The sequence below is a fragment of the Nycticebus coucang genome, chromosome 9 (assembly GCF_027406575.1).
Source record: "Nycticebus coucang isolate mNycCou1 chromosome 9, mNycCou1.pri, whole genome shotgun sequence".
NCBI classification, from domain to species: domain Eukaryota; kingdom Metazoa; phylum Chordata; class Mammalia; order Primates; family Lorisidae; genus Nycticebus; species Nycticebus coucang.
In genome coordinates this window covers 8,743,029-8,755,218 of record NC_069788.1, presented here as the reverse complement: position 1 = coordinate 8,755,218, position 12,190 = coordinate 8,743,029, and the positions used below count along the sequence as shown (strand labels likewise).

The window sequence follows — 12,190 nt, the reverse complement described above, 5'->3', positions numbered from 1 at the left end:
CAAAGAGGAGAGACAAGCTGCAGCTACGCCATCGATGGGCTTTGATGAGGTATAAGGGACGGTGGCTCAGGGAAGCCCAGCAGGGGCCCCTGGAGCACATGGGAATTGTTATTGGTTCACAATTAACTCCTGCTAATACCTAATACGGGCCGCCTCCCACGAGTGAACATCTGTTGTTTCTTACCAGTGACTTTCCCTAGACTTGAAGTTCTTGTTTTTCTGATTCTATTGTCTCTACTTCTGCTACCGCCAGATAACTCTCTACTGTCACCCTTGTCCTTGGCACCTCCTGCCGTTCTTTAAAGTCTCTCTGCTGCCCTTCTGCTGCCCACTCACCTGATCTCTACCTGGAGCAGCAGAGCCACCAGTTCAGCAGATTCCACGGAGTCGCTGGCCTGGAGTGACTCTGGGACGTGCTTTCCCTGCAAGGGTCCCCTGTGGGCGGTTCTTTGAGGACTGCCAGCCTATGAATGGCTTGCCCTTTGCCAGGCACCATCTCTGGTCCAGGAGGGAACTTCTGGCCACTACTCATGCGGATAACCGTAGATGTAGCAGACACTCAGAATCCAAGTGTAGGAAAGTTACTTTGTAATTATTAGAGTACAGAAGGTAAAGGTAGCTTTGAATCAGTTTATTTGTGATCAGGCCCAGAATTCTTTCCCTGAATTTACATCCTCCAGCGTTTCCTTACGAGAACCCTCGACTTTCCTTTCCTTGTACTATTGGAGATATGTTTTATTGAAGGGGACAGTAGAGTTAAAAGGACCTCAGAGGTCATCTTGCCCAGCCCCTTACTTTACGGATAAAGAAACTAATACTCAGAGCATTTACTGTAGTCACTTCCGCAGGTCTGAGCCCCGCTTCTCTGCCTGTTGGCCCATAACACTGTACTTGCTTCTTAACAGCATGGCTGTATTCTAAGTTCCATCCTCCACTGTGGCCAGGCTGAAATGCACAATTTTTCCCCTGTTTCCATCCCATTCTATCTTTTCCCACATTTTTATTATGTCTGTATTTTCATAGGCTTCCCAGAACATTCCAGCTTTTGTATATTTACTTATATACTATAGTTAAAGGCATTCTGGGATAAACAAACAGATAAAACAAGTGCTTACCAGTAAGATAGTTTCTTGGAAAATATTTTATCCAGCCACATTAGTTCTTCTGTTACCATGGGAAGTTTCACTTGTGCGTCTTTCATTTACGGTAACTTAATGCTTTCCTTCCACACCAACCCAGCAGGAAGCTTTATCTAGAAACTTCATAAAGAGGAGACACTACCTTGATTTACGTTTACTGTTACGACAGACATCCTTTAAAATGTGAATTTGAAATTCAGATTAAGTTAAAGTGGACAGTGCCTTCCAGAATGATGGACACCACCTTTTTTAGTGTATCTCATTGGAAGAAATATTTAAATGTTCAGGAAACAATGTTAGAACACATTAACTTAAGCTCATTGCATAGTTTGCTTATCTGTGATAAAAGTTTAAAAAAATTTTTAAAGAAGATAGCTAGACTTACATCTAAGGACTCAACTTTGATTTATATATTTATTCTTCTAAATTACACTTATTTTTCCCAAAGCGTGCCAAAAATTGTATACACATTTTAAGAAAAGGAAGACCTGTGTTAAAATTGTAATACTCAAGTCATATTTGGCTTCTGCCTTACAAGAGGTGCTCAGACACGACTTGTATTAAGCATTACATTTTTTTTTCCCCGAGACAAAGTTTCACTCTCAGCCCTGGATAGAGTGCTGTGGTGTTCTAGAGCACAGCAACCTTAAACTCTTGGGCTCAAGAAATCCCTTGCCTCAGCCTTCTGAGTAGCTTGGACTACAGGTGCCCACCACAATGCCCCTGGCTAGTTTTTCTATTTTCAGTAGAGATGGGGTCTCACTCTTGCTTAGGCTGGCCTGGAACTCCTGAAGTCAGGCGATCCACCTGCCTAGGCCTCCCAGTGTGCTAGGATTACAACCAGAGCCCTGTGCCCTGCCTAACCGTTATCATTTTAATTCAATTTTTTCCTTTCGAAATAATACTTTTTTGGTCACTTTGTGTATATTATTATCAGTGTGCATGTATTAGGGCCCATTTGTAGTTAATTGCTCTTTCCTTGATTTTAGTACCTGTTTGCACATGTTCAAAATCTGTTCCACCTCTAGAAAACTGTTTGGTGCTGTGCTAGCCATTATGCACCTTTGCATTCTAATAATGTTATATTCAAAACCAGCACAAAACACTGAATCTTTCAGATCACACAGTGTTTTCATATCTATGATTATGATTATTTTATTTTTAGGAGCAAGAACTTTATCAGAAAGAAGGTTTGGGTGTTAATGAAGTGCATTATGTGGATAATCAGGACTGTATTGGTATGTATTTTTTAACTGTCTTTGAGAAATAAAGGAAGACAGTGAATATATCGACTAGTGGTTTTTTCTGTGCTCCGTGGTTATCATCACCAGTTGTAAGACTTAGTTCTTTGGTGCTGCTTAGGTGTTTTCCCTGAAAAGACATCAATTTTAGCTTTGTTGAAAGTTTTTAAAGTGTTTATCATGATGCGTGTTTTTGGTAACGTGAATTATTTAAGAGGAAGGCTCCATTGCTTAGGCAGCAGAGGGATTTATCATCTCACGTGAAGAAGTTCGTGGTTAGGCCAGGCTGTAGGCGAGGTGTGGCAGGGTGGGCTCTGGCTGTCTGTCTCTGCTGTGCCTTGTGGCACCCTCTGACTGACTGCAGATCGGCTCAGGAGCTCTGCGTGTCCCCTCTGTGTGGCAGGGTGGGCTCTGGCTGTCCGTCCTCTGCTGTGCCTTGCGGCACCCTCTGGCTGACTGTGGATCGGCTCAGGGGCCCTGTGCGTCTCCTCTATGTGGCAGGGTGGGCTCTGGTTGTTTGTCTCTGCTGTGCCTTGCGGCACCCTCTGACTGACTGTAGATTGGCTCTCTGTGTGTTCCCTTCAGATAATACTGTGTAGCAGGAGAGCAGGGGTTCTTTTTTCTGTCTTAGCAGGAAGAAACCTTTCATTAAACACCACCTTTGCCCCAAGCTGCTTTCAGCCTTCCTTTTCTTTCTCTCTCATCTCTGTTGGATAAGCCTTATTTTGAAAACCCGATTTGAAAATCTAGTTGGTAACTCATGTGTTATCTTTGGACAAGATAATATAATAATGATGTTGCTTTGCATCAGTGTAACTTTTCTTTTCTTTTTATTGTTGGGGATTCATTGAGGGTACAATAAACCAGATTACGTAAGTGTAACTTTTCAAAGCACTTTCACATCCTAGCTGGTCTACTCACCATTCCCTTGACTTGCCATCTCCTTTCTTGCCTGGTCTTCGTGGTCTGGAACTTCTCCCCTCCCATTTATTATCTTTTAGTTCATCTTTACCCCCTATAATGGATTTATCAGAATACTTGTATTTAGACCTTGGTTCAACACTCCCCCTCTGTCACTGTCACTAATTGCCCAAGATGCATCATTTTCTGCCCAATGTAGTTAGAATCTTAATTTCTCTTCCTATAGCTCTACCCCACTCAACAATTCTTGCATACTGTGTTTAGGAAGTTTACATGTGTTTTGAACAGGCATATAAGTCAAATGAATTAATGGAAGGAGCATAAAGCTGTGCTGTTACCGAGAAGTTCTGCACAGTTTCGGAATGTATTATTACAGAGCTGTGTGTGCCAAAGCTTCTGTATTTTTGCTTCACTTTGTCTAAAGATGTCATCTGGAAAAGGCGGACTTTCTGGTTCCTTAGCCTCTTATCGTACTTTACAAACTGAACGGTTATTATATAAGTTACCTTCTGTATGGACTTATTTTTCTAAAACTTAAAAATTATATGTTATTACTTTCTGACAAATGACTAGATTTGAAATAAAAATCCATCTTTCCTCTATAGCCTTTGAGAGAATTACAGAATTATCTGTTATGTTGCTTCCCATTGATCCTTGAAATTTGTGATCAGTGAATTGTTCACATATCTGTAAAATGTTATGTTTTTGCTCAAGTGTATTTCCATTGTTTGAAATAGATTTAATTGAAGCAAAATTAGTGGGAATACTGGATATTTTGGATGAAGAAAATCGTCTTCCCCAGCCGAGCGATCAGCACTTCACATCTGCCGTTCACCAGAAGCACAAGGAGCATTTCCGCCTCACTGTGAGTTGAGCATTCTAAAATTCAGTCTCGGTTGGGGGGAGAGAAATCATTAAAATGGTGCACCAGATATTAGATAATTAGAATCATAAATTTAGTAGGGTTTAGAGCAAATATGCTATATCCAGCACAGCGTCTTACGTAGATGGTCATTTACAGTTTCTGTATGTTTTGATAATAACAGTTTGTGTAATTAAGGCCCTTTCCCTGGATGAAAAGTACATTTCATCAAGATGAACAAAGAGGTTTACCCGCTGTCTTCATGTTCTCCCTTCTGAGCTAAGTGGCTGTCAGTGGCTTTGTTTTGTGTCCTGTGACCCTGATTGTATTCCAGGGTTAGCAGCTGGTGTCAGGAGCAGCCACCTGTCTGCGCATTTGGGAGACCAGCAGTGTAGAGCTCTGACTGGTGGAAGCAGCCCATATGAGATAGTGGTCAGCCAATTCAATTTAATCCTCTTTCCTAGGGAGTTTTGAATGGAAAATATACTCAGTGAGGGAAATAGGAGCTGAAGCAAAGGAAGGATTAGGTGGAGTGAAGGGGGAGCCAGGCCCAAAGAGCAGCAGCAGGAGATGAGAGGGGCGCTCCAGAAGAGCCAGAATCCTGGGGCCTGAATCCCTGAACTGAAAAGTGGGGCCGTCCTGCACGAGGCTGGACTGGGTGGCTGTGAGGGTTTTCCTGTGTTCACCTAGTTCTGTTTGTCTTTTCCCTCAACCGTTTTCCCCTGAGGTAATACAAGCACAGCTCTATCTTTGGGCTCAAAAAAAGCCTGATTAGCATAGGGAAACCTGGATGTTGCTTGGAACTGTGAAGATAGGTGTAAAGCCCCATCTTACAGATAATAACAACGGTGAAAAAAGAAAAAGGAGAGAGAGGAAAGCTGCGTAGAGTTGCTTGGTGGGGTCAGGGAACTAACAGGCAAATATCTCCCATACTTACATTATTTTGGTGTTGTGACATAACGATTGTTGCTTTGATGGATCCAGGAGTTTAAGTGAATGGTAACAAGTATTTTTGTTTCCATTCATCCTTAACAAAAGCAGTGTAAATAGATTAAATGTATTTACTTGAATAGCTGATATAATTGTAATTCCCTTTGGTCTGAAATCTCTACAACTACCTGCTCCTTTGACTTGGCGTTTTTCCTATATTTTGTATTATTTCTTATAATTTTGAGCCTGTTTCTGTTGCCTCAGTGGAAATAAAAACAAAGAAACAAAAAAAGTATCCTCAACAAAAGTTGCTAAAATTGAAGGTATGTATCCAGTCCTATTTATTCACAACTCACTACTCCTTGTTATGAGCAGCCTGCAGATACGCAGTTACCTTTACAAGGGCTGATTACCCGTTAACAAAATTGCACCCAGGATCTCAGAGGTGTGTGACTGAAGGACAGGAAACAGAAGCTTCAGGAATGGGCTCTGATTGCTTTTTTTCAAATGAGAACCGGAGAAAAACAGTAAATCCTTATATATGTAGGCTGTTTCTATTGTATATTTTTGAAAGTAAGCATAATAGCTATTTAAGGAGCATTGAGATGGGCCAGACACTGTTCTAATACACTCATTTGTGTTATTTCATTTAGTTCTGTTAGTCTCTGCACACTCAGGATGAGGGAACATTCAGGGAGGGGTTAAGTGACATCCTGGTATGGTCTGTGAAGATGGGCGGGTTTGGCTGCAGAGCCCACACTCGGACTGGTTTTCTTGGTTTAGTTTCCTCATTTTTAAATGAGATTATCTTTCTTAACCTTTGGTTATTTTGAGAGTCAGACATGATCTTGGATGCGAAAGCATTTCAGAAAATTTAAATATGACACAAATATGAGATACTTTAATTAAATGGTACAGCCTTAAAATGGTTGAGTTTTCTTGAAATAGATTCAGGCTCATTGTGTAAACTTGTTAGGGTGTGCGGTTCAAAACAGTGGAAGAGGCCTGGTGAAAATTTCCAGTGTTTACCTGGCTGCCCATGAGAATCGCATGATATAAATGGTGTGGGGGTTGAGAGATTTAAAAGTTCTGGGGGTGACCCTAAGCACCAAAGTCAGAACCACTGCTTTAGAAATAGGTGGGTAACTTTCTGAAATGCTGTTGTGTTTTGCATATGCTTCTAAATAGGGGGCTTTTGGTTTTTTTTTTTTTGTGTGTGTGTGTGTTTTGTTATTTCTTTATTTATTGAAAAAGAGTCTCACTTGGTCACCCTCGGTAGAGTGCTGTGGCATCACAGCTCATAGCAACTCAAATTCTTGGGCTCCAGTGATTCTCTTGCTTCAACTTCCCAAGTAGCTGGGACTACAGGTGCCTGCCACAATGCCTGGATGTTTTTAGAGCTGGGGTCTCACTCTTGCTCAAGCTGGTCTCCAATTCCTGGCTCAGGTAAACCACCCACTTTGGCCTCCCAAAGTGCTGGGATTGTAGGTGTGAGCCACTGCGCCCAGTCTGTGTGTTTTGTCCTTTCTTAAGAGATTACACCAAATATTTGCTAGATTTCACTGCTACTTTAAGGCTTCCTAGAAGTTTAAAAACCTTCGTAAATTTGTGGGCATTGTGAGCTGCTCCCTTAGAATTTCACATGTTCTTCATCTCAGCTGTTTTCTAAAGGAAGATTATGTAACATATTTTTGATAGCTTAATAACTCTTGTATGTATTGTTTTTCAGATTCCAAGAAAATCTAAGCTGGCCGTTCACAGGAACCTCAGAGATGACGAAGGCTTCATCATCAGGCATTTCGCAGGGGCAGTGTGCTATGAGACTGTGAGTGTAACTTTCACAGGAGCAAACATTCAGTGTTGATGCTGCACTGTGCAATATGGTAGCTTGTAGCCTCATGGGGCTACTTAAATTTAAATTTAATAAAATTAAAAATTCAGCCCCCCAGTTTGCTGCCACACTTCTAGTGCTCAGTGTTTACGTGGACGGGGCAGCTGCCCTGGCCAGTGCAGACAGAGAACGTTCCCATTATCACAGACCCGTGTTCAGGGATATCCTTACAAGGTGGGCTGAAACATTCCTGTCTGATTTATTTTTCAGACCCAGTTTGTGGAGAAAAATAATGATGCTTTACACATGTCTCTTGAATCCTTAATATGTGAATCCAGGGATAAGTTTGTACGGGAATTGTTTGAATCATCCACAAATAACAACAAAGATACTAAACAAAAAGCAGGGAAACTTAGCTTCATCAGCGTGGGAAACAAGTTTAAGGTATTTGTGTTAAATATTTGATTTTTTTCCTGCAATTAAAAATGAAATACAGTTTTATTAATTATTATGATTGTTTTATTATTCTAAAGTGGATAATGTAGATCACTGTTAGAAACGCCTGCATTGTTGATATTTGTATGGAAAATATCATAATGGAGGCCTCGTAATTGAACAAGAAAAGCTCACAGTTTTCTGAATGTGTTCTTTCTTGGTTCTTAACATATCTCGGTTGCTTCTCCTAATGTTCTTGCTTCTGCAGACTGTCTGGTTGACCTTCCAACCTTCTCTTTCCCACGTGTTTTCTGTTTCCTTCCTCATTCAGCAGTTTTGTTTTGGCTGGAGTAGTCCAGCTCGGGATGGCTAGAGAGGACTAGTTGAGTTGAGAGGAAAAGCAGGCACAGCCAGGGGCTTCAGGTAAATGACCGCCTTCACGGACTCCTATTTATATAGTGGCTGCCATGTTGAAAAGAGCCCATCTCCAGTTGATGGTTCAGTTTGTAATTTGTTTTCTGACATTATGGGCGTGCATATTGTGCTAAAATTTGATTAAAGTTTTTAATAACTTACATAAAAATTTGCTTGGGTGTGGCATACTCTCCAACTTGCTTATTAGACATTAAAGAATGTTTCATTCTTTTTTATTAATTTTGGATCGCGGATTTATTCTTTGAGTTCTGACAAGGAATGTTGCAAGGTGTGTCTTAGAACACTACCAATTGTTTCTAATTGTTGAATATTTAGCGTGGAAAAATAATTTAAAAACTTAAACGTTTTAAAACTATAATAACAAACTACAATATGCAGCACAACGAAACAGAATTAATTTATCTCATACATTTCCATATAGTATAATTGTATATGTACTTTAAATATTAAAAATGATATAATTAGGAAGAGTATTTAAATGTCAGAATACTGTGCTACTTACTAAAAGTATAAGCCTCTGTAAAAAAATCCCTTTGGACTGAAATGGGTTCTAAATAGCTAACGTGATAAAATCACGTTTATAAGAGTTTTTTATAAGCTTAGACATAAACATAAAGGAAAGTTCATAATACATTTTTAGGTCATGAATAAAAAACCTTGACTTTTATTTTAAAGCCTTGACTTTTGTATAAGTTATATTAATTGTGAGTTCCTGATTCTCTCACTGAGCAATAATTTTTCCCCTTATTTAGATATTCTTTAATTTCTGAATAGGCATTTGAAAACATTGGTTTTAAAATAGTTTATTAGCCTATATGAAACAGCTGCCATTTATGAAGTGTTTTCCTACTATACTGTTATAGTGGTATTATAGATAGGAACAATACTTAAGTTTTTAGATAATATCAATAAAAACAAACATTCTTAAAATTCTTCTTTGGTTTAAATAATCCTTCATGTGGAGCCTTGAAAATGCCTTGCTGTATTTTTTTTTTTAAACTTTATTTTATTTATTTTATTTATTTTATTTTTGCAGTTTTTGGCCGGGGCTGGGTTTGAACCCACGACCTCTGGTATATGGGGCCAGTGCCCTACTCCTTGAGCCACAGGCACTGCCCGCCTTGCTGTATTTTTTACTTTAGACCAGCAGTTCTCGGCCTGTGATTCGGGACCCACAGGAACTGTTTTAAAGGGTCATGGCATTAGGATGGTTGAGAACCATTGCCTTAGACCAGGGGTCCTCAAACTGCGGCCCGCAGGCCACATGAGGCGGTGTGATTGTATTATTTGTTCCCATTTTGTTTTTTTACTTCAAAATCAGATATGTGCAGTGTGCATAGGAATTTGTTCATAGTTTTTTTTTTAATCTATAGTCCAGCCCTCCAACGGTCTGAGGGACAGTGAATTGGCCCCCTGTTTAAAAAGTTTGAGGACACAAGCTAGACTATGAAAAGATGCAGCTGAGTGATACTGAAAATATCCCGTGTATGTTTTTCTCTGAGTTACTTCGAGATGAAATATTAATAGTAATTCTTAATTTCAGATACAGTAGAAGAGCTCCTTAAATCAAGTTTGAAGTATGTAAGGCAGTTAAGAACAAAACTGGCTATTATTTACGGTAACATTTAAATTACTAACATCACTAGGGACCAAAAATTTTCCACCAAAAGTACTTTTTCAGGGTATTAAAACATACCCTTTAACTGTTAGTGTTTTAGAAATATTTTCCCTTTTTCTGGAAATCTTATCCTATTATAAATATGAATAAAATAAAAATAGAATGTAAGCGAAGCGTGAGTTACATAAGGTCGTTTACCCTTATGCCTTATGGTCCTTGACCCCTGTTCCTCCCATTTTTCTCAGCTACTATTAGTTTATTTTTGCTGCTTTTACTCTTTTGCCTTTATCTCTGTTTTTGTGGAGAACACTGTGCTTCATCTGTGGATTAAGGAGCATGGATTTTGTAATAGTATTATTTCCAAATTATTGGCTCTTATACTAGGAGTCCAGATTGATTAAGATTGTCATAGCTGAAAGCAGAAAGAGGAACGGAGGGGGGTGGTGGGGCCTTGGTGTGTGTCACACTTTATGGGGGCAAGACATGATTGCAAGAGGGACTTTACCTAACAATTGCAATCAGTGTAACCTGGCTTATTGTACCCTCAATGAATCCCCAACAATAAAAAAATAAATAAATTAAAAAAAAAAAAAGATTGTCATAGCTCTGTCATCCAGATAAGCAGGGTGTGACTATCCTTCTTGAGTTCAGTGACAAACTCCATTTTAATAGCTTAAATCTGTCAGTATATATGAAGTATACTGTGGTGGTATCACGGATAGGAGAATGAAATTTGGTGTCAGGCTTATTTTGGAATCGTGGCTTTGCCATTACCAGCTCTAGTAATGTCGGGCAAGTTATTCATCCCATGGGACCTCATTGCTTTCCCCTGAAAAATGAAGCTAATATATCGTTAATCAGGATTAGTTTGTTTTATACTTAATTAGGATTACACATGGTAATGCCTATGAAAAGTTTTGAGTAACCTTAGCATAGAAAGCATTCAGTGCAGGAGGCCTGTTACTAAGTACAGCTGTGATTAGTACAATACCCCGTGTGTTAACATAAAAATTAACATTTTAATTTGTCTTCTGTAAGTAGCATAATAAGCATGTGAGGGCTGGGTGTGGTAGTTCACATGTGTAATCCTAGCACTCTGGGAGGCTGAGGTGGGTGCATTGCCTGAGCTTATAAGTTCAAGACGAGCCTGAGCCAGAAAGAGACCCTGTCTCTAAAAATATCCAGATGTTTGGCTGGTTCCTATAGTCCCAGTTACTTGGGAGGCTGAGGCAAGAGAATCTCTGAAGTCTAAGAGTTTGAGGTTGCTGTGAGCTGTGATACCACAGCACTCTACTAAGGGTGACAAAGTGAGACTCTTGTCTCAAAAGACCCCTCAAATAGGGCTTAGCGCCCATAGCTCAGTGGTTATGGCGTCAGCCACATATACCAGAGCTGGAGGATTCAAACCCAGCCCCGGCCAGCTAAGCAACAGTGGCAACTGCAACAAAAAATGTGGCAGGGGCCTATAGTCCCAGCTATTTAGGAAGCCGAGGCAAGAGAATTGCTTAAGCCCAAGAGTTTGAGGTTGCTGTGAGCTGTGATGTCACCACACTCTACCCAGGGTGACAAAGTAAGACTCTGTCTCAAAACAAACAAACAAACAACCCCCCAAATAATAAAAACATTAACAATAACAAAAAAAAAGCATCTCAGTGTAAAATCCAGTTATAAGAATTTTACACAATTAATTTACTTTGCAAAGTAATAAAGCAAATAAAGGAATTTAAGTACTGAACCAGAGTAAAATTAAGATCAATATTATAAAAACAGGACAGCATGCTAACTTGTAGTGTTCATTGTCAGTTTGTTTAAGAAAATTGTCCAAATTTTAAAAAATAGTTGCAGTATGAAATGTTTTAAAATAGCAAAGAGCACTTCTGTAGGTAGTCAGGGCAATATTGTTTGTGCTAAATGTTACATAAAACAATTTCAATATTTTAAACATGTCTTCATTCTCACTGGTGTGGGCGACGTTCAGACGCTGGGCCATTCGCCTCTCACTAAACGCAGCCCGCCCACCCCCCATTTTCATTGTCTGCATGTTTCCTCATTCATCCTACCTACAAACGTGTATATGCTTTTTAGCATTGCTAATTTTTAGTCTTTTAATTTAAAAAGTTCTGTGTAAGTGAAGTACGTCCTTGTCCTTGGTGTCCACTAGCCATTTTGCACGATGCTGTCTGGTGGGTGGCTTGTGCCCCAGGAGGTGGCTGAGCTGAGCGCGGACGTCACTGCATGCTCTTTTATGTAACATTGGAGATCTAATATTAGGCCATGACACTGTGATTTGGCTTGTTGGAATAAACTGATTTCTTTTCTTTGACAGACACAGTTAAATTTGCTTCTGGATAAACTTCGAAGTACTGTGAGTACTCTTAAAAAGAAAATAGTTTTTTAAAAAATGTTCCTCTAAAAGTGTGATTACTAATTATGCCTATTCCAGGTAAGCACAGTAACACTGGGATAATTAGAAATACATTTTAAACCATATTCCCTTTATTTAAAAGAATAAATTTTTAAAATGGTTACCATTTTGATGGGATTTGTTGTAGAAAAAGGTCACACACAAATGTATGTGAAGCCAGATTATTTCAGCAATATATAGAACTCTTTGAATGTTAAGATTGTCCTGTAGTTACAGGAAGGTGTTAAGAATCAGTAATTTAAAAAAGAATTAATTATAGAGGAGAATGTAGTTTTTTTAGGACTAAAGATTAAACATGTAATTCACCCTTAGTTTATTGCTTTTGTAGTAATATTTTTGAGACATGGCAATGT

The 12,190-nt window shown here is 39.3% G+C and overlaps 1 protein-coding gene across 5 annotated transcripts in view; it reads left to right on the top strand.

The window, feature by feature from the left end:
• The window catches only part of MYO6 (myosin VI), a 156,932-nt gene that overhangs the window by 110,870 nt on the left and 33,872 nt on the right, over positions 1-12,190 (top strand). For all 5 annotated transcript variants that reach the window (XM_053601870.1, XM_053601869.1, XM_053601868.1 and 2 more), the window contains exons 15-19: positions 2,305-2,377; positions 4,039-4,166; positions 6,823-6,918; positions 7,195-7,368; positions 11,739-11,777. In XM_053601870.1, the coding sequence (XP_053457845.1) occupies positions 2,305-2,377; positions 4,039-4,166; positions 6,823-6,918; positions 7,195-7,368; positions 11,739-11,777 (510 nt within the window). The remainder of the gene's footprint in view (positions 1-2,304; positions 2,378-4,038; positions 4,167-6,822; positions 6,919-7,194; positions 7,369-11,738; positions 11,778-12,190) is intronic.